This window comes from Vombatus ursinus, unplaced genomic scaffold, assembly GCF_900497805.2.
Source record: "Vombatus ursinus unplaced genomic scaffold, bare-nosed wombat genome assembly UNPS02014793.1, whole genome shotgun sequence".
NCBI lineage: Eukaryota > Metazoa > Chordata > Mammalia > Diprotodontia > Vombatidae > Vombatus > Vombatus ursinus.
In genome coordinates, this window is record NW_020954571.1 from 10,993,674 (window position 1) to 11,020,796 (window position 27,123).

Below are 27,123 nucleotides of genomic sequence, written 5' to 3' on the forward strand. Positions count from 1 at the left end.
CACAGGAGACACCTTGCTTTAAAGACAGGATTTTCTTGTACTAGATTTAGTGCTTTATCATGAACAAACGGTGAACATAGAGGATCTTATATTTTCTGCATAGTTCAGTCATTTGTATGACTGCAGAAATGTTTTCTACAAAATATTGTTTGCTAATGCCTGCCCATTCCCCTTTTCAACAATGCACTTAGTACATGTATAGATTTTTCTTTTATAGGTTTTATAGGCCTGGAAAATTAGGCATATATTTTTATCACCTTTAAATTTTTTTTTATTTGTTTTTAATTTTAAACATTCACTTCTATAAGATTTTGAGTTCTAAATCTTCTCCCCCTCCCCAAGATGGCATGCCATCTGATAAAGACTATACATGTACAATCATATTAAATATGTTTCCACATTAGTCATGTTGTAAAGAAGAATTAGAACCAAAAGGAAAAACCAAGAGAAAAAAGAAAGAAGAAACAAAAACAAAAAGGGAGGGAGGGAGAGAGAGAGAGAGAGAGAGAGAGAGAGAGAGAGAGAGAAAGAGAAAATAGTATGCTTCGATCTGTATCCAGACTCCATAGTTCTTTCTCTGGATGTAGATAGCATTTTCTGTCATGAAGTCTTTTGGAATTATCTTGGATCATTGTATTCCTGAGAGGAGTTAGGTGTATCAAAGTTGGTTATCACACAATGTTGCTGTTGCTGTTTCTGTATGCCTTTTTTCGATAATGAAGTCTATGGGTTTTTAAGAGTTTGATGTCTTCCCCCCTTCAGGTATCTTGGGCATCGATCCCTTTGTGTATTATCAGAATTGGCACCTTCAGCACACACACATCCTTTATGTATACTTGTTTTTCCCACCTTTTTCTTTAATGCCATTCTGTACTCTGTTGTATATAGTACCTTGGAGATTATGGTGTTAAGTAGGGGATTCTACTACTATTAATGGAGAAAAGACTTTTACAAAAAAAATGCTACATCTGTTCCTTTTTTTTCTTTTTGGTCCTCTTGGTGTCTTCCAGTTGCATCATTCAATGCTCTACAGATGTTTTGGCTTAATTGGGCCCCTTGCCAAAATTTTATATAAACCTATTTTTCTTTCACTGCTTTTCCATTTTATGAGACAACAGAGATGCTGCTGCTTATATTTTCTTCTAATGTCCTTCCCCATAAGATTTTACAAATAAGTTTATATTTTAAGCTGATGTTGCTCTGGACTGCTGTATCTCTTCCCTTAGCAAGAAGATCTAACGTTGGCTAACTGAGGAGGTTTCTGGACTTTTGTTCTCCTGGTTCAGTCAACTAGCATTTATTAAGTGCTTATTGTGTGCCAAGGGTTCAAATAGTGTTACAAAAAAAAATGAAGCAGTCCATACTATGAAGTCAATAAATCAATAAGCATTTACTTTTTGAATTAAAAACATTTTGTTTTAATTAGCCAAAATCTGCCTTCTTCCCCTCCCAGCCTATACCTCCGCCCCCCAATTGAGAACACAAGAAAAACAAAGCCTGTTATATATTGTTGTTCAGTCGTTTAGTTGTGTTTGACTCTTTGTTACCACCATGTACCATAGCACGCCAGGCCCTTCCATCGTCCGTTATTTCTTGAAGTCTGTCCAAATTCATGTTTGTTGTTTCCATGATACTGTGTATCCATCTTGTCCTCTACAGTCCCCCTTTCCTTTTGCCTTCAGTTTTTCTCCCAAAATCAGGATATTTTCCAATGAGTTTCATCTTCTCATTATGCAGTCAAATTATTTAACCTTCAGTTTCAGTATTTGCCCTTCCATTGAATAGCCTGAATTATTTCTTTAAGTATTGACTGATTTGATCTCCTTGCTGTCCGAGCGACTCTCGAAAGTCTTCTCCAGCACTGCAGTTCTAAAGCGTTGATTCCTCAGTGCTCAGCTTTCCTCCTAGTCCCAACCCCCACAGCCATGCATTGCTGCAGGAAAAACCAAAGGTCTACATGGACCTTTGTCAGCAAGGTGATTTCTCTGCTTTTTAGTGTGCTGTCCAGATTTGCCCTAGCTTTCCTTCCAAGGAGAAAGTGTCTTTTAATGTCACGGCTGCAGTCACTGTCTACAGTGATCTTTGAGCTCAAGAATATAAAATCTGACATTGTTTGCATGTCTTCTCCTTCAATTTGCCAGGAAGTGATCTTAGTTTTTGTTTGTTTGTTTGTTTTTGTTTGTTAAACTTCAAGCCAGCTTTTATACTCTCCTTTTTCACCTTATCAAGAGCTTCTTCCTCTTCGCTTCCCTGGTATCAGTTATACACATTTATAGTCAATCAAAATAAATTCTTCATTGGCTATATCCAGAAAGAATTTGTCTTATTCTGTATTGAGCCCTTCACCTCTCCATCAGGAAGTAGGTAGCATGTTTTATTATTAAGCCTCTTTAATTGTGTTTGGTCATTATGTTGATAAGAGTTCAGTACAATAACATTCCATCACATTCATGTACCATAACTTGTTCATCCATTCCCCAGTTTATGGACACTCCCTCAATTTTCCATTCTCTGTCACCTTAAAAAGAGCTATAAATATTTTTTTACATCCTTAGAGTTTGTTTTCGTTAGGACTAATCTTTTTCCTAATCTCCCCTCCCTCTGATTCCTTCTTCCCATTCTCCTCTTTCCCTCCTTTTTCCCTGTTGAGTGAAATGTGTATCTTTATCCATCTGTAAGTTTATATGTATTCTTCCTTTTTTTCAGTTCAGATAGGAATGTGGTTCAACCATCAGCCACTCCTTCCCATTCCTTCCTCTTTGTTTGTATACAATTCTACCTTGATTATGTGAGATAATTTTCTCCAACCTTCTTTTCCCCTCCCCTTCCCCCCCATGTATTCATCTACTCATCTCTTTACATTCTTTTCTTAACATCATCAGGACATAACAGAATCATTTGCAGGACTTCTCTAATTGGCCTCCCTTTATGAACCCTGATGATCATAAGGATTGGAGGGGACACATGTATCATTTCCTGTTACTGGAATGTAAGCAATTAATCCTCATTTAGTCCTCTATCATTATTCAGTCAGGTTTACTTCTACCATTTCTTTTCACTCCTATGTTTGAACTTCAAAGTTTTTCTGTAGCTCTGGTCTTTTTACCAAGAATACATAGAGGTTCTCTATTTCATAAAAAATTAATTTTTTCCCTTTAGCATTGTTAGAAATACACTTGACACCAAAAATTTAGTGTCAAGAAAGTTTATTACAGAGAAAGTCCAGAGGATTTAGAAGTTTCTGGCCAGAAGCAGGCTCCACCCCTCTTCAGGAGGGGTGGGCTCTGAGTACCAGGGCAAGCATGCTTTTATGCAGTTAAGTTCTGCTGGAAACCTCCCAGGCCTGGATTGGTCAGTTCCTTCCAGGTTACATTACTTCTGGAATGCCCCCTGTTCCTGCTCTATTGTGCCGACAAGTTTGCTATTGGCTCCCCCCCCCCCCCCCCCCGCCACCCTAGGCGGAGAAGTTATTATGCCTGAGGTTCACTAAACATGCTCTTATCCAGATTTTGGGGTCTTTTTGGAACCATGAGCTTTCAGCTAAGCCCAGGCCCACCTGCAACGTAACTGCTTCCTTGACTTGTTTTTATACTCTCTGCACTATTCTACCTGTGGAAACTTAAGCTATCTAACTCTAACAGCATTATTCTCAGTTTTTCTGGGAAAGTTATGCTTGGTTGTAAGCCCATCTCCTTTGTATTCTGGAATATTGTAGTCCAAGTTCTCCACTTCTTTATAGTGATGGCTGCTAAATCATGTGTGATTCTGACTGGTTCTTCTATACTAAATTCTTTCTTTCTGGATGCTTACATCATTTTTTTTTCTTTGACCTGGAATCTCTGGATTTGGGCTAAGTTATTCCTGGGAGTTCTCATTTTGGGGTTTCTTTCAGGAGGTAACTGGTAGATTTTTTTTTTCTATTTCCACTTTGCTGTCTGGGTCTAAGAGATCTGAGCAGTTTTATTTTAAGATTTCTTGAAACAGGATGTCTAGACTCTAAGATAATGGTGTTCAGGTAGTCCAGTGATTCTTATATTTCTTCTAATTGATCAGTTTTCTAAGGCAGCTGTTTTTTGTTATGAGAGACATTTTCTTTTATTTTTTTTCCCAATCTTTTGACATTGTTAAATATTTCTTATTGTTTCATGGAGTCATTGGCTTCTCTTTGGTTCAGCAAATGTTCAGGGAGTTTGTTGCTTGGGCAAGGTTTTGTATGTCTTCTGCCAAACTGTGATTTAACGTACCATCAGTGGGAGTGGCTATGTTTATATAAATGGAAGCACATTTACCAGCAATAGTAGGGAGGAGAGAGATGTATATCCCTCCATGATACAGAGAGAGTTGAAATGATGATCCTTCTCTGGGACACTCAGACCTGCCAGCATAAGGGCAGGTAGGGAGGGGTTCATCCCAGGGGCCACACCATACAGGGTTACACACTGTGATTCATCAGGTTCTTATCGTCCTGATTGGAGGGGGCCATCTCCAGCTGTCCTGATCTATATTTGCCCACTGGGCCCATATGGCTCTGAAGGAGAAAGTGAGGCTGATGACTTTGCACAGGCCTCCCTCATTTAAATCCAATTCACTTGCAAGTCAAGGCATCACCTTCCTGATGTCATTGTCCTCTTCAAGAATGAAGGACAGGGGCAGCTAAGTGGCACAATGGTAGAGCTCTGGCCTTGGAGTCAGGAGAACCTGAGTTCAAATCCAGCCTCAGACACTTGACACTTACTAGCTGTGTGACCCTGGGCAAGTCACTTAACCCCTATTGCCTCACCAAAAAGCAAAGAAAAAAAAATGAGGGACAAACAACAACAATTTTCTCCAGTTCTTTCTTTCATAACTGTCATATCTTTTCTAATTTTTTTCCTTAAGTATTCTCATTTCATTAACAAAAACATTTTTAACTTTTTTTTTTTAAATTCTTGCTTTATCTCCTCCAGGAATTCTAACAGATTTTTTTTTCTTAAGTTGTATTTTTCTCCAAGGCTTTGCTTGTAGATGTTTGGAGTCATTCACCTCTTCTGTGTTTGTGTATTAAGCTTCCCTCACACCATAGAAGCTCTTTAGAGTGGGATTCTTTTTTGTTTGCTCATTCTTCCAGCCTATTTCTTTTTTTTTCTTTTTCTTTTTCTTTTTCTTTTTATAGGCAATGGGGTTAAGTGATTTGCCCAAGGTCACACAGCTAGTAAGTGTAAAGTGTCTGAGTCTGGATTTGAACTCAGGTCCTCCTGACTCCAGGGCCAGTGCTCTATCCACTGTGCCACCTAGCTGCCCCTCAGCCTATTTCTTGACTTCAGACTATGTTAGGGCTGGTCTCTGCTACCCCTCTGATAGGAAAATCTGGGCTGGTCCTGTTGCTGCTTTCTTGGTGTATTTAATGTTCTTCCAGGGTCTCAGGGACAGGCTGGGGACTTTCAGTGCTGCCAAAATGATCTGATCCAAACCAAAATGTGATTGCCATTCTACCTCCTCCCACACACATGCCTTCCCCTACCCCACATCTGAGCTCTGCAAATTCCTGACCTGGGTTTGGGTCTAAGCAAGAATAAACTGCTGCTAGATTAAGCCCCTGTCAGTCAGCTAGAAAACCCTGTTGGATCGGAGTGGCAAAATTGTAGGCTTCTCCTGGTCTGGAATTCTAGCCTTGGTTATTCCTTTGCAGGCTGGGCTAGATGTTAGAAGGAAGACCCTGGTTTGAGTCATACCACTGCTGCAGACTTCTAAACATCCCTTATCTATACACAGCCCACAGCCTCCCTACCAGGGAAGGACACTCAGCTAAGCAGGGCTCCTTTTTCAGTAGCCCTGTGTCTATGACTCAGTCCTGGGTGATGGACATCAAAGCTGCCAGTTTGTACCTGTCCCCATCAATGTGCCCCAGTATGGGTCTGGGGGTGCACCCTTTGGTCCTGGGCTCTCCTCATGCCTTTGTGCATACCTCTCCCTGGGTGCTGGCGTGTCCGTCACATGGCCAGACCTGGTTCCCTGTGTCCTTGGACCTCCCTGTCTCCCTGTCCTGAGCTGAGCTGGACAAATGACTCATTCTTAATTTTTTCCTGGATTTTCCCTTCTGGATTCAGTCTGGTGCATTTTCTAGACATGTCTGGAGGAGTTTTTGGAGGGGAACTCATTAGTCTGCTTCCTACCACACCCCCATCTTCAAATATATTAATTAAGCAGTCACCTTGTGCCCAGAACTGTGCTAAATGCTGGGGATAATACAAAGAAAGGCAAAACCATTTTGTCTTCAAGAACTCACGTTCTAATGAAGCAGATAACATGTACATAACTAGGTGCCTGCAAGATATATGCAGAGTAGATGGAAAGTAATCTCAGAGAGGAAGACTAGCAGTTGAGAGGATTAGGAAAAGCCTCCTGTAGGAGAGGAACTTGACTGAGTTTTGGAGGAAAACAGGAAAACTGAGATTCAGAAGTGAGGAGGAAGAATATTGCAGGCATGGACAGCCAGTGTAAAAAACCAAGGTGGGAAATAGAGTGTTGTGCGTGAGGAACAGCAAGTAGGCCAGCATGGCCAAACGGAACACTTTATTTGGTGCTGAAGAGCATCACAAGGGCTCACCGAACAGTGGGTTGATAGGATTCGATGTTACAGTTTAGAAGAATCACCTTCGCAGGAAGAGAGGATGAATTGGAGAGGGGAGAGATATGAGGGAAGGAGACCAAATTAGAAGCTGCTTCAACAATCCAGGCAAGAGGTGATGAGGGCCTGAATTAGGGTAACGGCTGTGGGACTGGAGAGAAGAAACACAGAGGAGTGATTCTGTGAAGGTAGAAGCTCACAAGATTTGAATATCTGGGGTGAGTTTGAGTCATAAGTCCAGGATAACATGGAGATTATGAGCCTATGTGATAGGCTGGGCTGGAGGGCGGTGCAGTTCCTTGGACTTTTGGTCTTTGTCTTTTACCATCAAGGTTCAAAGTGAAGTGGTAGTGGCATTGTCAGTGACTTGACCCAGTTACATATATAAGTAACGTTCAGAATAAATACAGGATAGTTTGGGAGGGAGGGCACGAGCATTTGGGAAGATCAGGAAGGACTTTGTATAGAAAGTAATACTTAAGCTGGATCTTTTTTTTTTTTTAAGCATGATCTTGAAGGAGAAGGATTCTGTAAGGCGTTTTTAACTTCCTAAGAGTTACGTGTTTCAGACATGGGAATGCCCAGTCCAAAGGCAAACAAAGATGGGAGATGGAGTGATGTGTGAGGAACAAAGAGAAAGCCAGTTTGGCTAGATCATAAAGTGTGGGAAGGGAAGTAATATATAATGAGCCCAGAAAGATATGTTGGGGCCATATTTGTGAAGCACTTCAACAGCCAAATAGAGGAATCTATATTTTGTGCTCAGGACAATAAGGAGTCACTGTGGGGGTTTGAGCAAGAGAAATGATGAGGTCAGAGCTAGACTTAAGAAAAATTACTTTGATAGCTGTGTCAAGTCAGTGGGCATTCATTAACTACCCACTATGTTTCAGGCACAAAGAAAGGTAAAGACAATCCCTGCTTTCTGGATGGAGGAAGGATTGAAGAGAAGAGAGATTTGGGGGAGGGGAGACCAATTAGGAGGCCATTGTAGGAAGTAACAGGGTAGGCAAGAGGTAGTGAGGATCTGAACTAAGATACTGGCTGGGTCAATAAAGAGAAGCGGTTGTGATGAGATGTTGTGGAGGGAGGAACAAGATTTGGCAACTGCTTGGCTATAAGGAGTGAGGAGTTCAAAAATAATAATGAGATTATGAATCTGGTACACTGGAAGAATTGTGGTGCTTTTACAAAAATAAGAAAGTTTGGAAGAGGGGTAGGTTTTAGGGGAAAGATAATGAGTTCTCCTTTGGACATGCCAGGTTCAGATGTCTCTGGGATAGCCAATATGAAATATCCAATAGGCAGTGGGTGATGTGAAACTGAGGTACAGCAGTAACTAGGACTAGATATCGCCTTTGCAACAGGTGCTGGCACTTAAGTGGTAACTATCTTCCAACTGGTTTTTCTTTTTTTTGCTGGTCTTTTTGCACATCTCACAAAGCACACCACAATACAAGATGGCTAGTGAAATGATGTTTCCTGACTTGTGGGCTTTAGACACCTGATGAAGGAGAGAACCTGGGAGCCATCCTTCCATTTAGTGGCTCTTCCTTTTGTCTTGTGGGTTCGCTGATATTAAGACCAATATTGACTTGATTCGGTAATTATACTTGTAGGAGTAGTAGAAAACTGGCCATGGTTTCAGGAAGACCTAGGATCATCCTGCTCTGACACAAAGGGGGTAGTCTGATAGTCATTTAACCTCTTAAGGCCATAAGCAACTCTCAGAGCAGGTGCAGTTGTGTAAAAGAAATCATAGGAATGGATACACACACATACACATACACATACATATACATATATATTGGATATATATATATATGTACATATAGTCATCATCCTCCTATCTCTTTTATCAGTTATTTGTGTATATATTCCCCAACCTCACCCCCCCTCCCTCATTAGATTATAAATCCCTTAAGGGTAGGATCTTTATATCCCTATTACCCAGTATAATGCCTGGCACTTAAAAAATGTTTCTCTAATTAAATGAAATAATGTAAGTTAGATTAAGATTCAGCAATCTTACAGTTTAATGGAACAGATCAAAAGAGCAAAGCCAGAAAAGGCAAGAATAAATTCATATAGTGTGGGATGCAAGAATAAATTCATATAGTGTGGGATGCTATCTGTAATCACAGAAGAGGATGTTGGGGAGACCGGATCTGGAAGGCTTAAGCAAGGTAGGCTTCAAGAACTGATGAGTTCACCACAAGGTGGTGCAGTGGATAGAGCCTGGACCTGGAGTCAGGAAGACCAGAGTTCAAATGTGGCCTCAGACACTTACTAGCTGTGTGACGCTGGGCATGTCATTTAACCCTGTTTGCCTCAGTTTCCTCATCTATAGAATGAGCTGGAGAAAGAAATGGCAAACCACTCCAGTATTTTTGCCAAGAAAACCCCCAGTGGGGTCACAAAGAGTTAGACATGACTGAACAACAATAATCTGAAGGAGGGGAGGCACAGGAATTGCCAGAGGAAGAGAAAGGAAGATGCTAGAGTAGCCCCTCTGGTAGATTACAGAAGGAAGCCACTGGACAGGAGTGAGAAGTGCAAAGGAAACTTGGGTGTCATTGGATAGAGCAGCTGCTTGGGAATGGGAGGAGACATTCCAATGGCTGAATTGAATCATAAAGGCAGGGCAGAGTTCAGCATTGTCCAAATAGCCTTGGATCTTGCTCTTACCTTTACCCTTTGCTTCTACCCCCAACTCTCTCTGTCTCTCTGTCTCTAATACCCATCCCATTCCCTGTCTTGTGGACTGAAATCCTCTCTCCACCACCACCCCCCCCCCCACTCCTTATGTTTTCAGTGATTTGTTAAGACTAGGAACTATTCCTGGTGTCTAATTTCAAGCCAGTTCTTGGAACTCTGGGGGTAGGGGTGGAGAAATCTGGTTTTGCGACTGGGCCTCGAGATCTCTACTTACCCTCCTGACTGGTATAATTCTTTCAGTGTACTGTCAGGAATTCCGGCTAGCAGCTTCCTCTCCCTGGCTCCTCCAAGAAAGGAGGGGGAACAGAGAGAAAGAAGGGGTTTGGTGCTGGAGCCACTCCGGAGAGGAGGCAGTTCTGGAACAGAGTCAGACTCAGAGTAAGTGGATCTGCCAGCTGTCTTCTCCAGCCTCACCCCTAGCCACCTGTCCCCAATTTCCTGCCGAATTTATAGGAACTCCCATAGCGCTGGATTTGGAGCTGGATGGAACCATCAAGATCATTGAATTTGAACCTCTTGTTTTATTTTACGTTAGCCTTTTTTGATGTCTTTTGTTTTTCTATCACATCCCCCCCCAGTATATCCCTCCTCACCTCACTTCCCCAGGGAATCTTTTCTTGTATCAAGAATTAAAAAAAAAAAAAATTCAGCAAAACCAATGCACACCTCCTTTTCATCTGGTAACATGTGCAACAGTCAACAGCTATAGTGTCCTACCTCATTGATTAAACAAGGGAGTTGTATTTTCTCTTCTGTACTCTGGGGACAAGCTTGAGTGTTGTGATTGCCCAAAGCTTGATTTCATTTCATTCTTTCCCTTTACATTGTAATAGTCATTGTGCAAATTGTTTTCCTGGAGACCCCCCCCCCCCATTTCATAGATGAGGAAACTGAGACCTAGAGAGGTAATGTGACTTTCCTGGGGTCACAGAAATAATAATAGACTTAGAATTCAAACCCAGATCCTCTTGATTTCAATTACATTGCATTTCCCACTGCACTTTATCTCTTTTTTAGATGAGAAAGGGACTTCAAAACACTGACCTTAGGAATTATAATATGATTAGCCCCATTTTATAAATGAGACAAGCAAGGTTAAAGATTTGTGCAAAGTTAAATGACTAGTAAATGGTAGAAGGAAGACCGGAACCCAACTCTTCTACTCCCTTGGACATAGTCATTTTTATTTATCTTTTTTCTTTTTTCTATATTTTATTTTTCCCCAGTTACATATTAAAACAATTTTTAAACTTTTTTATAGTTTTGAGTTCCAAATTCTATCCCTCCTCCTCTCCCTCCCCTCCCCTGTCCCTGAGATGGTAAGCAATCTGATATAGTTTATACTTGTCAAATCATGTAAAACATTTGATACAAGGACACTCTCAAAGTCTCTCTGAAGAACTTTGGAATGAATTGTGAAACATGGGAGACACTGGCACAAGACTGCCCAGCACAGCATGCCTGCATCAAAGAAGGTGCTGTGCTCTGTGAGCGAAGCAGAATTGCAGTAGCTCAGAAGAAACGTGAGAGGAACAAATTCAGAGACATCTCCACTCCAAATATTCACACGCACTATTTGTGCCTGACTTGTGGCAGAGCCTTCCAAGTTCATATTGGTCTAATCAGCCTCAGTCAGACACCCTGTACCTTGATCACAACATAGTGATGTCATTTTGGTCCTCTTCAATTAGGACATTGTCATTTTTTAAAAAAAGATGTCATAGGAAGAGTGATAGATTGGGAATGAGAAGACCTGAGTTCTCTTGCTGCCACTTTTGGGCAAGTCAGAGGCCTGTGTTTCTTCATCTGTCCAGTGAAGGGCTGCCCTGGACTGGAGGACCTCTGAGGTCCATTCAAACTATAAATCTATGACGCTATGACCTTAAATCTGTTTTTCAGGGCACTATGTAAGGTTGCTGTAGGGAAATAAATAGATAAATTGAACTTGGTTCCTACTCTTCAGGAGGTTTTGTTTACTCATAAAAAGCAAACACACAAACCCAAATTCCTATAATAATAAGAATATCTTTGATAAGAGCTCAAGATGTATAATACTAAACCAGCACCTTGTGAGTTTTTGAAAGAAAGACCTCGTTGTGGTGAAGGAGAAGGTAAAGTGAGCTTAAGCTGGGCCTTCAGGGGGCAATTAGATTCAGGTAAAAGCAAGAGTCAGGAAGACCTGGAAATTTCTCCTCAGGACTTACTAACAGTATGTAAGTGCTATGTAAATGCTAGGTGTGACCCTGGACAAGTCACCTAACATCTCTGTGTCCCAGTTTTCTCAACTGTCTTATAGGGGGTCAGAGGTGGTGTAGACTCAGTAGTTTCTAAGGTTCCTAACTTTCAATCTAAGATCCTGTGAGCTAACAAGATGAAATTTAAACACAATCAATGTAACAGATGTAAAGAGGCTCTTGAAGGTGGTGGTTGTTTGTCCTTTGTTCTCTAACAGGACCATGACATCAGGGATATCACTTGCAAGTAATGGGATTTAAGTGAGGGAGGGCTGGGCAAAGTCACCAGCCTCACTTTCTCCTCCAGAACCATCTGGGTCTAGTGGCCAGACATAGATCAGGAGGACTGGAGATGGCCAAGGATAAGCTAAGGTCTTTAACAGGTCTCAGTTTGACTGAGGCAGCGCCCATGAAGTGATTAAGGCTAGGTAAGAAATGAAGTAGAAAATGGCCTCTTTATCAAGTTCTCCACCCCCCCCCAAAATGCTATGAATAGGGAAGGAAGGGAAGGAACAAGGCCTACTATGTTCCAGGCCCTATGCTAAACTCTTTACAAATATTGGCTCATGTGATAACATGCTAGACTTGGACTCAAGAAGACTTGAGTTCAAATCTAGCCTCAGCCACATACTAGCTGTGTAACCCTAGGAAAATCATTTAAACACTGCCTGCCTCAGTTTCCTCATCTGTAAAGTGGGTTCTGTTTTTGTTTTAATCCTTATAAGTTTGGAGTCAATTGAGGTAATAGGTTAAACATCAATACAGTAGAAATGGAGTTGGGGGAAGATGGTGGAGACCAAATTTGGCTTAAGAATTAATGAATTGGGGGTAGGTAGGTGGCGCAGTGGATAGAGCACCAGCCCTGGAATCGGGAGGACCTGAGTTCAAATACAGTCTCAGACATGTAACACTCACTAGCTGTGTGATCTTGGGCAAGTCACTTAACTCCAATTGCCTCACAAAAAAAAAAGAACTAACGAAGTGATGTGGATTCTGATAAGATCTGAATCTAAAGTTCTAAGGAGCTCTCTGATAAGGAAACTCCCTCCACCAATGCAGGTCAGCAGTTCTGAATCTTAGGAAATTTCCTAGAATGCCAAGAGATGAAGCCCAGGATCACAAAGTCAGTGTTGGAGACAGCCACCAAAAAAGCTAAGAATAGAAGCATAACATCCAGAATGAGGGAATTTCTCATCTCAGCATCCTCAGCCCTGATCACCACAGCCACAGATTGTGTTTTTTTCAAGGGGACAGATTTTTATAAGGACATGGGGCACAGGAGCCTGATCTTCTGAAGGCGAGCAACCAGGATAGTGAGAATATGGAAGAAGCCACATCACAGGAAGGATTAAAGGAGATGAGGATGTCTAGCCTGGAGAACAAAGGCTCAGAGAGAGACAATTACTGTCAAATTATCATTTATTTAGTGACTCTCAATGCTTGGCTTGCTGGGATGCAGAGTGAAAAATAAAAGTTCTTGGGGTGATGCAAAATGTATACAAATGGATTAATGTAAAGTTTGTATAAATTAAGTTCTTTTTATAAAAGGTTTTATTGATGTTTTCTGTTTCTTGGCTTATTGCAAAGGAGCAGAGTAGGTAGGTGGGGGAAATATTTTTATATCTTTGCATTCGAGTTCTGTTTGATCTTTATAATTTTGTTACATTTACTTTTGATTTTTTGGTTTTTTATTTTTTTAAGTCCTTTGCATTTACATTGTTGTAGTTGTGTATATTGTTTTCTTGGCTGTGCTGACTTCACTCTACATCAGTTCATACAGATCTTTCCATGCTTCTCTGTATTCATTACACAAATCATTTCTTACAGCTCAGGAATATAGTTTGAGTTCTGGAAGTGCTATTCCTCCTTTGTCCTTACTTCTTTTCATCATTTCAATTGGTATTCTAGATCTTTTGTTTTTCCAAATGAACTTTATTATTTTATCAAATTCCATATAACATCTCCTTGATAATTTGATTGTTAGAGCATTAAAAGTAAAAATTAACTTTGGAAGTATTGTCATCTTTATTATGTTGGCGTGGCCTAGCCATTAGTACTGAGTATTCCTTTAGCTGTGTAGGTTGTTCTTTAGTTCTTTAAGGAACATTTTGGGGGACAGGCTTGGAGTCAGGACGACCTGAGTTCAAATCCAGTCTCAGACACATAACACTCACTAGCTGTGTGATTCTGGGCAAGTCACTTAACCCCAATTGCCTCAATCAAAAAAAAAAAAGGAGCATTTTGTAATTTCATACATATGAGTCTTTTATGAACTTTGGGAGGTTGATTTCCAGATATTTTATATGTTTTATAGTTATTTGGAATGGGATTTCCTTTTCTATTATTGCTTCTTGTGTTTTGTTATTATTATATAGAAATGTTATTGATTTTTGAGAAGTTTATAACCTGCAACTTTGCTGAAGCTATTAATTGTCTCACTTAGCACCTTTGTTGATTCCCTGGGGTTTTCCAAGTAACTATCACATTATCAGCAAACAGGGATAGTTTCATCTCCCCTTTACCTATCTTTATTCCTTTAAAATATTTCTCTTGCTAGAAATGCTATTGCTAGCATTTCTAGGACTATATCAAATAATAATGGGGAGAGTGGGCATCCTGACTTTACTCCCATATTTATTGGAAGAGGTTCCAGTATATCCCTATTGCATGTGATGCTTTCTTTTGATTTTAGATAGATGCTTTTTGCAATATTAAAAAAAGTCCCTCTAGGTCTATAATTTGTAGATTTTTAGCATAAAAGAGTATTGTACTTTCTCAAAAACTTTTCCCATATCTATTTAAATGATCATATGGTTTTTGTTGTTTTTAATATGATAAATTATGTTGATTATTTTACTAATATTGAACCATCCCTGTATCCCTGCATGACTTCTTGGATAAATGGCTGTGATCTGTTTGATAGGATTTTGTTTAAAATTTTTGAGTCAGTGTTCATTAATGATATTGGCCTTTAGTTTTCTTTCTGTGTTTTATCTTTCCCTGGTTAAGTATTAGGACTATATTTGTCTCATAAAACGGTTCTGATAGGGTTCTTCCTTTTTCAGTTTTTGAGAATATTTTGTGAAGTGTGGGTACTGTTTTTTAAAAGTTTGATAGAATTCTCATGTGAGTCCATCAGGGCCAGGAGTGTTTTTCTTTGTTATTTCCTTTACAGATCCTTTTAAATCTATTTCCTTTTCTGAGATTGGGTCATTTAAGATCTCTAGGTGGTCTTCTGATAGTTTAGCTATTTTATACTTTTGAAGATTTTCCTCTATTTCTTTTGTGTTCTCAGGATTGTTAGCATATGATTATGCATAATGTATTCCTATTATTCTATTTTTTCTTCTGATTTTGTTGTGATTTCACCTTGTTCATTTGCAATTTTACTGATTTTGATTTTCTGCTTTCTTTTTAATCAGATTAAGTTAAGGTTCATCAATTTTATTAGTCTTTTTATTATTTCTATGGTTTTTTGTTTTCAATTTTTCTATTTCCCCTCTGATTTTTAACATCTCTTTTCTGCTTATTTAAGGTTTGTTTATTTGTTGATTTTCTAATTTTTAAGTGCATATACTGTTCATTAATACTCTCTTTTTGTGTTTTGTTGACACATGATTATAAAGATATGATTTTCCCCCTGAGGACTACTTAAGCCATATGCCAGAAATTGTCGCATATTGTTTCATCATTATCATTTCATTTTATATAGTCATTAATTGCTTCTATGATTGTTCTTTAACCCACTCATTAATTTAAGATTTCATTGTTAAGACTTCATTTGCGTCTATATCTTTTGTTTGTGATTCCTGAACCAATGACTATTTTTATTGCATGTCTATAAAGGATGTGTTGACTACTTTTGCCTTTTAAAATTTGTTTGCAATATCTCTGTGTTGCATGGTCAATTTTTGTAAAAGTTCTATGTGGTAAAGAGAAATATGTTCTTTTGCTGTCCCATTTGGAAGATGACATAAAACTTTTAACTCTAGTTTCTCCAGAAATTTATTCAGTTCCTTTGTTTATCTTTCTGTTAGACTTATCCAAAACTGATGGAGGGATATTAAAGTCCCCTGTCATCAGTGTTATGATCTATGTCTTTTTGCAGCTTGCCACCCTTCCACTCCCCAAATATATATATGTGTGTGTGTATGTATGTATATGTGTATATTACTCACTCCAAAGTTGAATCTGCATTATTAATGTTTCCTCCATCATTTTCTTAAGTCTAGAGTCAACAATCAACACAATAATAAATCAAGCCCTTGCACTTTCCAAGGTGTAAAGGCTTACCCTGAAAATTAAATAATTGGCTTTCCATTAAGAGCAAACTCCCACACACCCCTGATTATATGGCTCCTAAAAATTGAACTTTAGGCTGCCTATCCTGGGCAGTTACAGCCTTGCTTTTCCCATCTATAAAATAAGTAGAGTAATTCCTAAGGCCTTCCTTCCAGAGTGAGCACATGAGGCGGGAAAGGGCTCTTGTGGCCTTTTGGAAGGCAGGAATCTAGCCCATAGCCATGGGTCAATCCATATATGCCACATATTCCCAACATAACATGGGGCATCCAGTCCCAAATCCATCTTAATCTGGAACCTCTAGAGACAGGGTTTTTAACCTTTTTTGTCTCATGGACCCCTTTACCATGGACCAGTGAATCTATGGAGCCCTCCTCAGAATATTGTTTTTAAATGCATAAAATAAAATACCTAGGATTATAATGGAAACCTATGTTGAAATACAGTTATCAAAAATTTAAAACAAATTTCCCAGGCTCCATGGGTCCAAAGTTAAGAACTGATCTAGGTGAATGCTAGGTTTACCCACCTTCTCCTCTTCTGCCTTTGGAGGGGGAAGTCAGTGGTGTCTCTGGTGTCTGGAAAAGCAATGCTCAAGAGCCCCTCAGTGTTGATGGTGCTGAGTCAGCTGGGAAGGAGATCGGAGGTGAAGCTGGCCAGGCCCTTGCACCAGATGGTAAGTGTGCTTACCCTTCCAGGCTCATGGTAGCACAGAACCACTTCTCTGTTCTTCCCCCTCAGCTCATAGTCCCCTCCTCTAGATAATGCGCAGGAATTGAATTAGCCCTGAAAGAAAGCTGTAAACCCTCCTAGCCTCTCATGTCTCCTTGGGACTATAGAGAGTCATTTAATCCAACTCCCCTCCTCAAGAAACTGAGGCCCGAGTAGGTGGGTGCTTTACTCAGGCCTACATAAATAGTATGGTACAAGGGGAATGGCACTGGAGAAAGGTCATACATAGTGCCAGGCTTGAGATTTCTGCCCTGATATTTGACTATATAACCTTGGATGAGTCACCCAAACTCCCATTGATGAGGTCTAGAGGTTTAGGGGCGCTGGGACCCCAAAATCATGACACATGAGTCCTGCCCAAAAGAATTCAACCCAAGGCTTCTTCCAGCCAGAGACAAGGTTTGTTAAAGATCCGCTATATTAGCCAGACTCTTAAGGAATCTGAGTATCTGTGAGCTATTGGCTAGATTATAAGAATCTGAGCATCTTAATGGAGACAAGACAGACCATATATACAGAAAGACTATGGGAGGGATGTAGGAGTGGCCAATTAGGCTATGAGGTAATAGGACTCCAGGGACCTGGACCACTTGTGACCAAGGGAGAATGGAGCCTAGATAGTATTTAGGGTGGGAAGTGGTCAGGGGCCATAAGGAGGTAAGACAGTGGAGGGCTAGGCTAGGTCAAGGGTAACACTTATCACCCCCCCTACCCCCCCAAAAAACCAAACTCCACAACAACAACAAAACCACAATGATTGACACCAGTAGTTTAAAGGCACTAACTTTAAAACAGGACATGTCACAGATTGATTCACCACTAACAAAACATGAATGGAGTACTTGTTCTTTTCTGTTTAAATTTTGTCCCAGTACAGTCTCAATTAAAATTCTCAGCCACACTGTTTTCAGAAAGTAATTTACTTGGGACTGATGCCTGTGCCGGCACCAAAGATGTGTGATGTGACTGTGGGTTTGGTTGTTGTTTTGCAGTATTTACAGTTTTACATTATACAGTTCTTGTATTTGGAAGCTCTGTCCCTTTCAAATAAACATGATTTATATTGTTCTTAAGGGACTATAACTGGCCCATAAAAGCTTTTTTGAAAAGTCTTATAATTTTAAGTAGCAGCACCAAAAGGAAACTCCAGGTTCTCTGACTCTATTCCAGGGCTCTTTCAGCTAGAATTCCTTTGCCCTCCAGGGCAGGATACTAACTCCACCTCAGTTAACCTGTGTTCATAGCTAACTTTAAAAAAAAAAATAAGTTTTCATTATGAATAGTCATCAACAAACACAAATATTCCAATATACAAAGAACAAAAAAGAAGATTGATATGTAGTATAAGTGTATATTAAAGTTAACACAGTAGTAACAAAACTGCCCTGTTTGTGTTTCCTTCTGACTTTTTTGTTTTCTTTCATGTACAATTTTTACATTTTCTTAGCTAACTTTTCTAGATAGAAATTTGCCCCTTTTTAAGCACCAAAACTGTTTTTTGTTCATAAATTTTAACCAGTTTGAACAGAAATTTTTACACATTGCTTGGCCTTAAATAGTCTGTACTGAACCTAAATAATTTTTTCTTGATAAAGAGGCAATCAGTAATATTTATAAACATCCTCTCCTCAGTCAATAAGCATTTGTTTACCACTTGCTATGTTCCAGGCACTGGGGTTGACTCAATCCTGTCCAACAGGGTTTTTTCTTGGCAAAGATACTGGAGTGGTTTGCTATTTCCTTTTCCAGCTCATTTTGCAGATGAGGAGACTGAGGCAAACAGGGTTAAGTGACTTGCCCAGGGCCACACAGCTAGTAAGTGTCTGTGGCCCTACTTGAACTCATGAAGATGAGTCTTCCTGACTTCAAGCCCAGTGCTCTGTCCACTGAGCCACCTAGCTGCCCTGCAGGCACTGCACTAAGTGCTTTATTTTACTATATTATATCAGGCTTGGATGGGAGTCACAGCTAAATCATTGGGTGACCTTAGTCAAATCACTTCCTGCACCCCTTCCTCTCAGTTTCCTTTGTATAAATGGGAAAGCTAATCAATTTGAAGTTCAAAGCCTGCTATGAGTTAGGCCCTGGGGATACCATGAAATATTGTGACTTTGGTAGTGTAAAGTAAGGTTGTTTGTTCCCATGATAAGTAGTCCCTAGTTCGATGCTGCTTTAGTTTTTGTCTCTGCTTTTTTTATATTTTTCTCTTGCCTGTATCTGGTATAATTTGTGTCTGTTGTTGATGTATCTGCTTTTAGCCCCTCTCCACCCTTCTGATTTGCTTCTGGCTGGGAAACCAGATTTTCAAGCTTGTTGGAATAGCGTGAAAAAATAATTCATCCCATTCTGAGTGAGGGTTTGAGGGGGCCCTCATGTGATCAAAGGCATGAGCTTTGGGGCCTAGACTTTAGAACAGCTCTCTTGGCTTCTGAGACCATTTCCTTCTTTTCTCATCCTTAGAGCAGATAAATGGCACCCTGCCACCCCCCCCTTCCCCCATTCTCCATTCTTGGATTGCTGTGTCCTCAATTCTCTTTCCCATCTCCCTCCGCGTCATCTGGCCTCTTGACTTCCCACCTCACTCCCCAGCTTCTCCCTTTTCTTCTTCTCTCTCCTTTTCCCATCCCTCCTAGTTGTTTCCCCACCCCATACCCTGAATCTCCCTAATCCTTCCATCTCCCTGAATCTGCACTTCTTTGTTCCTGTTTCCTTTTCTCTCTGGCTCTTCTTCCGGCTTCAATTCCCCTGTTTTCCTCTCTCTGCCACATTCTCCCTAGCTCCTCCAAATTGTACTTCTCATCTCCTCACTTCCCCCTTTCATTTCTCATTTCCTCAGACTTCTACCTTCATCTGTCCTCTGCTCTTTTTGTCTCTGTTTCTCTCTCACCTTCCCATCCCACTTCTCTCACCCCTCCCTACCTTCATCCTTATCCCCATACCTTACTCTTTGGGGGAATCCCCTTCCTATTTGAATGCCAGGCTTTTGGCTCCTCAAAAGTCTCTTGGTGTAATTCTATACTGGAGCTATTTCCTTGAGTAAATATTAACCCTGCTGATTATTATAAATACCCAAATTAACCGCAAAGATACTATGAAGTAAGTTGCTGTTTGAATCCAGAAAAAGAACTGACATATATATGTATATGTATATATGTGTGTATGTATATGTATGTGTATATAAGTATATGTATATAAGTATATGTGTGTGGTGTACACATATACACACATTTGTGCCTAATGGTAGCCATCTCAAAGTTTGGGGTGGGGGGAGGGGAAAAAAAAGAAAGTCACATGATAACTAAAAAATAAGAACCAAACCAACAAACCGCCACCTTGCTGGAGCAGCAACATATCTGTAACTCTGACCTCAGACAACGGCTAAAACCAGCCTCGTCCACGACCGGGGTAGGGCAGAATCAGTGTTCCCCAGGGTCACTGTAGCTGAGTCCCTGAATCAAATCAGAGAGCTGGAGAAGAGTCTTCATTTGATCTGGGGGAAAAGGGGTGGGGGAAATGTGGCACAGATTACTATTTACTAATCTGCAGAAGAAGGGGCTGGGCATTCTGATGAAGAGCCTGGGGCCTAAGGACCAACCTGGGAAAAACATTCAAACTAGTCCAGGAACAGACTCAGGCCAGTCCTGTTCTGAGATGGGAGATCAAGCCTGGAGTTACCTGAGAGTTGTTTTTATTTTTTTTTAAACAAGGCACCTTTAAAACAAAACAAAACAAAACACAGGCTACCTTTTATTTTTTAAATGAGGCTACTTTTTTTTTAACCAGGCTACCTAAAAAAAAAAAAGACAGACTCCCTTTTATTTTTTAAACAAGGCTACTTTTCTTTTAAACAAAGCTACTTATTTTTTTAAACCAGGCTACCTAAAAAAAAAAAAAGACAGGCTCTCTTTTGTTTTTTTAAATTAATTTATTTTTAGTTTTCAACATTTCCCTTTTATTTTTTAAATGAGGCCACTTTTCTTTTAAAGGAGGCTACTTTTTTTTTTTTAAACCAGGCTACTTTTTTTTTTACTAGAGATAGGGGTGGAGCTAAGGATGACTGTCCTGAGCAGGAGCCAGTGGGGAGAGAAGAACACTTTTCCGTGGGATCTGATGAGACAGAAGGAAGTCTGTCTCTTCCCAGTACACGTGCCCTTACTCTGTCTCTCTTTCTGTCTTAAGGTCAAAATGATGTCCAAGCAGGTTCAGGCTCGAAGATTGGAAGGCATTGAGAAGAACCCTTGGTGAGTAAGAGAGGAAGAGTGTGCATCTAGGGTTTGGGGGGGCCTCACAAAAGAACTGACCATAACCTTTGGTGATCTAGGACAAAAGGAAGTGTGAACTAGGAAGAATGGGTGCTGGGTGGCACATGTAGCCAGGATTTCAGTGAGAACCTGCCTTACAAAGACACTTGTTCTTATGCCTTTCTCTATTGAGGGGAAAATAACTAAACCTATTTAATAGGAGGTGGGGGGAAGGGGAATGAGGACCTTAAGCCCGGGGAATTCCAAGCTTTCAGCCTACACAAAAGTGTGAATAGATTGTCCATCCTACCCTCCCCACTCCACTTTTCCCATAGTGAGAATGATTTGTAGCCTGAACTCTCAGGCCTGGGAGAGGGAGGAGTCAATTCACTCTGTGGATCTCCCAAGTCTGGGAAGCAGGTTTTCTGAGGACTGGTTGGAGGAGGAGAATCCATACCTGGCCCTGAAGCATGGGAGGGGATGGTGGCTGGAGTAGGCCTTAGTGAACTCTTCTGATTTGCTAACTCTTCTGATTTGTGGCATTCCTTCCACACTATGCCAGGTGCTAAGGGATGTACAAAGATGCCTGAGATTATATCTGTCCTTAGCAAGTCACTTAACCTCTGTCTGCCTCAGTTCCTCAACAGTAAAAAGGGGTTCATAATAACACCCACCTTCCAGGTGGTTGGGAGGATCAAATGGTAGGTGTTGAATTAATGCTTGTTCCCTTCCCCCTTTCCTCTCAGAATTTAACAACACATAGAAGATACCAATAATAGTAATAGCTAATAATAGCTAACATTTACCTAGCCCTTACTATGTACCAGGCATTGTGCTAAGTCCTTTAGTGTTTTATACTATGTAAGCAGTGACTTTTGAGGACAGAACAAAAAAGAATCGGAACATGAAAAGGTTACATCAGTCAGTAAATGAGCATTTTATGTGACAGGAATTTACTACGTTCTAGGCGCTGTGCCAAGCTCTGGGAGTACAAAAAAAAGCAAAAGTAAAAAAAAATTATTAAAAAAAAATAAACAACAACCTATAAAAAACTACATACAAACATAATTGTACATATATACAAGATAAACTGGAGATAATCTCAGAGGGAAGGCCCTAGCACTAAGGAGGACTGGGAAAGGCTTTTTACAGAAAGTGAAATTTTAATGAAGACTTGAAGGCAATCAAGAGGTGGAAATGAGGAGAAAGAGCATTCCAGGTGTGGGAGACAGCCAGTGAAAATGCACGGGGTTTTTGAAGGGGGAAGGGTAGCTACGTGGCACAGTGGCACTGGCCCAGGATTCAGGAGCACCCAAGTTCAAATCTGGCCTCGGACATTTGACTTACTAGCTGTATGTCCCTGGGCAGGTCACTTAACCCCAACTGCCTCCCAAAAAACAAAAAAAGAAAATGCACCGGGTTGGGAGATAGGAGTGTCTTCTGCAAGGTATAGCAAGGAGATCAATGTTGCGGATCATGGAGTACATAGAGGGGAATCAAGTGTAAGTTTATAATAATAACAGGTTTGCAAACAGCTTTACAAATATTTCATTTCATCCTCATAACAATCCTAGGAGGTGGGTGTTGTTATTATTATTTCTATTTTACAGGTGAGGAAACTGTGACAAATCAAAATTAAGTGACTTACCCAGGGTCACATTGCTAGTTTGAGGCTGAATTTGAACTGAAGTCTTCCTGACTCCAGGCCCAGGACTATCTAATATGCCACCTCTCTTTGATGAATGGACAGGCAAAACTTTTATTAAGCTGGCTCTGAAACCAGAAAGGCTTGAATTAGAGTCCTGCCTTTGAGGCATCCTTGCTCTGTGACCCTGGGCAGGTCACCTAACCCCTCAGTGTTCTAAACAGAGAAAGTCCTTACCTGCATAATTACCAGTCCAGTTGCTCTCTCTATATACATAGCCTTCTGAGGATGCATCGAGTGCTTCTTGGCCCAGCTCCTCACTTCTCCTGAAGGGTAGTAATGGGCATGGACAGGACGTGGGGAGCAATGGGGGTCTCCTCTATTCCATGACCACTGTACTGTAGTGGCTCAGGGACATTTATTTCCTAAGGACTTTCGATAGAAACCTCGCTACAGAGCCCTGCAGTCAATGAAAGAGGACTCCCCAGAGGTGGGAGGATAGAGGAGGTAGAAAAGGGCTGGCTGAGAGCCCAGAGGTGAGTAGCAAAAGATAGGATCAGGAACCTAGCAGTTCGATTCTCAGCAAACCACCTCTCTGCCCCTCAGTTTACTCATCCATAAAATGGGAGTGTTGGACTTGTAAGGTCCCTTACAGCTGATCCTATGACCCAGTTCTGTGCTTTGGCTTCATTCTAGGATGACCCTTTGGGGCACAGATCATACACCAGTGTCCCCTACCTTCTGTCCATGCCCATGGACGGGAGCAGGTATGCTGGTCTCTGTTCCCTAATTCTCTTTTTCCTGGTTTTCCACTCCCACCCTAGGGTGGAGTTTGTGCAGTTGGCCAGCGAGAATGAGGCTGTGAACTTGGGCCAGGGCTTCCCTGATTTTCCACCTCCAGAATTCTCCACGGAAGCATTCAAACAGGCTGTCAGCGGAGACTTCATGCTCAATCAATACACTCGTGGTTTTGTGCGTCCCCCTCTCCCTTTCCCTGCTCAGTTTCCTCTTCCTCAGTCCATTCCTGAACCACCCCACCCCCACCCAACCTGTACACCATGACCAGACTTAACTCACGACCTCTCTGCATACTTACCTTTCCCCTAAGAATATAGAGATTTGAGCCTTGACAAAAAGGGATGAAAGGGAAAACTCTGGCCCACCCTGGGAGACAGTCTGGTGATCTTTGACCTTGGCAGGTCCTCTCAATTCCCTCCACAGGGTTACCCTCCCCTGGTAAAGATCCTGGCTCAGTTCTTTGGGAAACTTCTGGAACGAGACTTGGATCCCCTAAAGAATGTGCTTGTGACAGTAGGTGCCTATGGGGCCCTCTTTTATGCTTTCCAGGCCCTAGTGGATGAAGGAGATGAGGTGAGATGTGGAAATAGTGGGGAGATAGAGGTGTGAGGGTAGGGGGTTCCATATAGAGTGAGTGTCTAGTTGTAAAGATGACTCCCCTTACCTTCCTTCAATCGGTCCCCAGGTCATTCTCATTGAACCCTATTTTGACTGCTATAAGCCCATGACAAAGATGGCTGGTGGCTGTCCTGTGTTTGTGCCACTACACCCGGTGAGAATTTCATGGGACCCCTGGCAGGGTGGAGTTCAAGGACCAGATCCTAGGAAGCAAGTGTCACTGAATCCTATCCCCTTTAGGGACTAGGAGATGGGGTTACATGGGAGGAAGGAAGAGGGTAAAGAGAAGGTGGGACCTGGGAGGTATTAGGGCAGGAGGAAGATGAGCCTTGGAAACTGAAGGCAGTTCTGGCTTCTCTCTGGCTTCTTCTACTAGCCGCCAGCCCATGATGGCCAGTTGATGTCCAGTGGTGACTGGCAGTTAGATCCAGCTGAGCTGGCCAGCAAGTTCACTCCCCGGACCAAAGCTATTGTCATCAATTCACCCAACAACCCTTTGGGCAAGGTAAATGTAAATGTTATATTTTCCTTGGGAGGTCTAAGAAGAAATTCATCAGAACTTCCATTGTGCATATTAGCATTTCTAAGTTAAACTCTTAGGGATTTAACAGTGTCCTACTGAGAGGTTTGGCAATTTGTCCATGATCCCACACAGTCTTTGTGTCAGAGCCAGAACTTGAACCCAGGTCTTACTAATGCTAAGACTAGCTAGCTCTCTGCCATTTATATAACACCATAAGGTTTACAAAGTACTTTACATTATATTCATTACCTCATTTGATGCTCCCAACAGCCATGTGAGATTGTGCAGGTATAAGTCCTTATTTGATAGAAGAGGAAAATGAAGGTACAGAAAAGCGAAATGACCTTCTTGGGATCATATAACTAAGAGAGCTGGGACTTAAACCCAGGTCTATTGACTGAGTTCAGTGTTCTTTCTGCTTTATTGTAATATACTATTTAGGACAGGTGTAAAGTATCCCTCAATCATTCTCTCATTCTCCTTTGACTGGAGCTGGGTTGTCTCCTACCCCTTAGAATTCTGAGTTCAAATGCTGTTAGTGGTTCCCTCCTTCTCCCTGGGGCTAGAATGGGTCCCTGCTGGATAGTATTCCATCAAGGGCCTATTTTTTTCTCTTCTCTTCCCTCCCATCTTTTTCCCTATAGGTGTACAGCAGAGCAGAACTGGAATTAATAGCAGATCTGTGCAAAAAACACGATGTCCTGTGTTTCAGTGATGAGGTTTACCAGTGGCTGGTGTATGATGAAGAGAAACACATCAGCATAGGTATGCTAAGCTTGAGCATGGCCCCTCCCTGAACATAAGAGGACCTGATGGGACCAAGCACAGCCAGTCCAGTCAATCAGTCATATAAATGATAATTTATTAAGTGCCAGACACTGTGCCAAGCCCTGGAGATAGAAAGAAAAGCAAATTTAAGCATTCTTTCATGCCTTCTGTTAGTAAAACATTGTGCCAAGTCCAAGGGGACAATACAGAGTTCAGATGAGATGTGGTCCCTGCCCTCGTGGAACCCATGGACCAAGAATCCCCCCTACAGCATCCTGAGCCAATGGTCATTCAGCCTTAACTTGAAGACCTTCAGTGAGAGGAAAACCAGTACCTCTCAAGGCAGCCCACCTCATTTTGGGGTGATTTTAATCATTAGGAAGTTTTTCCTTATATCCTTTAAATCTTTTCAAAGATGTCATTGCTTCTGGTTCTGCCCTCTGAGCCAAGCAAAACATATCTGATCCATCTTCCCTCTGTAGCCCTTCAAATAGTTGAAGACAGCTGTCATGGCCTCTATAATCTTCACTTCTCCTAGGCTAAACATCTTCAGTTCTTACCTCTCTCTTCCTTCTGCACCTAGTGTACTTCTCTTTCTCATCCCTTAATTATTTTTTATGTCATTCCCTCAAATTCACTTTATGCCCATACCCTCTCTCTATGTATATTCCTTCTAGCTGTACTATTAGTGGTACAATTTTTTTTAAAACTACAAGTATCATCTTCCCATGTAGGGATGTAAACAGTTCAACTCTATTGAAACCCTTATGTTTCTTTTCCCTTTCTACCTTTTTGGGCTTCTCTTAGGTTTTGGTATTGGAGATCAAATTTTTTGTTCAGTTCTGATCTTCTTATGAAAGCTTGAAATCCTTCTCTTTAATTGAGTGAACATTTCTTTCCTCTTGAAATATTATGCTTAATTTTGCCAGGTAGGTGATTCTTGGTTGTAGTCCTAGCTTCTTTGCCTTCCAGAATAATCCTGATTGTGGCTTCCCAATATTTGAATTATTTCTTTCTGGCCACTTGAAGTATTTTTTCCCTTCACCTGGTAGTTCTGTAATTTGGCTATGATGTTCCTTGGAATTTTTATCTGGGGATCTCTTTCCTGAGGTGATCGGTGGATTCTTTTAATGCCTATTTTGCTCTCTGGTTCCAGGACATCAGGGCAGTTTTCCCTGATAATTTCTTGAGAGATGCCATCCAGGTCTTCCTTTTGATTTTGGCTTTTAGGTAGTCCAGTGATTCTGACATTGTCTCTCCTGGATCTATATTCCAGGTCAGTTGTTTTTCCAATGAGGTATTTTATGTTTTCTTCTATTTTTTCATTCTTTTGAATTTGAATGATTCTTGATGTCTCATAGAGTCATTAGTTTCCACTTGACCAGTTCTAACTTAAGAAATTGTTTTCCTCAATTAGCTTTTGTACTTCCTTTTCCATTTGGCCAATTGTACTCTTTAAGGAGTTGTTTTCTTCAGTGGATTTTTGTATCTCTTTTTCCATTTGGTCAATTCTACTTTTCAAGCAGTTTTTTTTCTTTTTCCAGATTGTTGACTCTTTTTTCATAATTCTCTTGCATCACTCTCATTTCTTTTCCCAGTTTTTCTTCTACCTCTCTTGTATGATTTTTAAGCTCCTTTTTGAGATATTCCATGAGTTCTTTCTGGGCTTGAGACTACTTCCCATTTTTCTTTGGGGTTTTGTGTCCATAGGTATTTTGACATTGTTGTCCTCTTCTGAGTTTGTGTCTTGATCTTCCCTGTTACATAATAACTTTCTCTGATCAGATTCTTTTTGTTGTTTTTTGCTCATCTTTTTTGGCCTTTTTCCTTTCTTTTAAATTTAAGCTCTCCTTCCCAGGTGGAAGGGGCACTATCTCAGGCTTCTTGTGCTGGCTGTTTACCTGGTGCTTTACTGATGTTGCCCTGAGGCCCACGGG

At 40.9% G+C, this 27,123-nt stretch overlaps 1 protein-coding gene across 3 annotated transcripts in view; it reads left to right on the forward strand.

Moving 5' to 3' along the window:
• KYAT1 (kynurenine aminotransferase 1) overlaps positions 1–27,123 on the forward strand; it is a 60,977-nt gene that overhangs the window by 22,310 nt on the left and 11,544 nt on the right. Inside the window, exons 2-8 of one of the 3 annotated variants that reach the window (XM_027869752.1) lie at positions 16,414–16,537; positions 20,773–20,834; positions 23,304–23,451; positions 23,701–23,850; positions 23,963–24,049; positions 24,272–24,400; positions 25,063–25,183. In XM_027869752.1, coding sequence (XP_027725553.1) covers positions 16,451–16,537; positions 20,773–20,834; positions 23,304–23,451; positions 23,701–23,850; positions 23,963–24,049; positions 24,272–24,400; positions 25,063–25,183 — 784 coding nt within the window. In that variant the 5' untranslated portion in view covers positions 16,414–16,450. Of the gene's footprint in view, positions 1–16,413; positions 16,538–19,979; positions 19,999–20,772; positions 20,835–23,303; positions 23,452–23,700; positions 23,851–23,962; positions 24,050–24,271; positions 24,401–25,062; positions 25,184–27,123 lie in introns of those variants that run through there. The other 2 variants (XM_027869754.1, XM_027869753.1) reach the window with 2 other exon arrangements.